The following is an 803-nucleotide window of genomic DNA, read 5'->3' as shown; positions in this document are numbered from 1 at the left end:
ATGGCACCCAAGGCAGAGAAGAAACCAGCGGCGAAGAAGCCGGCAGCAGAAGAGAAAAAGTCCGCCGCCGTCGTCACCGAGAAATCTCCAAAGGCCGCCGGTAAGAAGCTTCCAAAGGATCTTGGCTCTGTTTCTACAGGAGACAAGAAGAAGAAGAGGATCAAGAAGAGCATTGAAACTTACAAGATCTACATCTTCAAGGTCTTGAAGCAGGTTCATCCGGATGTCGGGATCTCGAGCAAGGCGATGGGAATCATGAACAGTTTCATCAATGATATCTTCGAGAAACTCGCTCAGGAAAGTTCTAAACTCGCTCGTTACAATAAGAAACCTACGATTACTTCTCGCGAGATTCAAACTGCTGTTAGGCTTGTTCTTCCTGGTGAATTGGCTAAGCATGCTGTTTCTGAAGGTACTAAGGCTGTTACCAAGTTTACTAGCTCTTAGATTGTTCCTAATCTAGGGTTAGGGTTAGGGTTTTTGCGCTGATAATGGTTTTTTGTCTTTAATTGAATGTATATCTAGGGCTTTATTGTCTTTAAACTCAGATTGAATTTGCTCATTTTGATGAAGATTTCGTCATTGTTCTATTGGATTTTTGCGATTTTGTTTTTGAAGAACGATTATGATTTGGTTTCTTGAATAATTTGTGAAACTTGCTGAAATATTTTTATATTAATTAGTATAAATAACATAATTTATATATTTATATATTGATGGATTATTTTCAAAAAGGTAGAATATTATATCTTCAATAAATACTTTATTTTATATAAAATATGAAAATTTGTGATTTTAGCTGT

At 36.5% G+C, this 803-nt stretch overlaps 1 protein-coding gene across 1 annotated transcript; it reads left to right on the top strand.

Moving 5' to 3' along the window:
• LOC124933989 (histone H2B.2-like) lies at nt 1–590 on the top strand. The gene has a single exon (XM_047474444.1). It carries the CDS (start codon nt 1–3, stop codon nt 445–447), a length of 447 nt encoding a protein of 148 aa, XP_047330400.1. The 3' UTR covers nt 448–590.
• Nucleotides 591–803: the final 213 nt, after the last annotated feature.

The sequence above is a fragment of the Impatiens glandulifera genome, chromosome 4 (genome assembly GCF_907164915.1).
Source record: "Impatiens glandulifera chromosome 4, dImpGla2.1, whole genome shotgun sequence".
Taxonomy (NCBI): Eukaryota; Viridiplantae; Streptophyta; class Magnoliopsida; order Ericales; family Balsaminaceae; genus Impatiens; species Impatiens glandulifera.
Note: the sequence above shows the minus strand (reverse complement) of the source record. Positions and strands in the feature narration are given on the sequence as shown.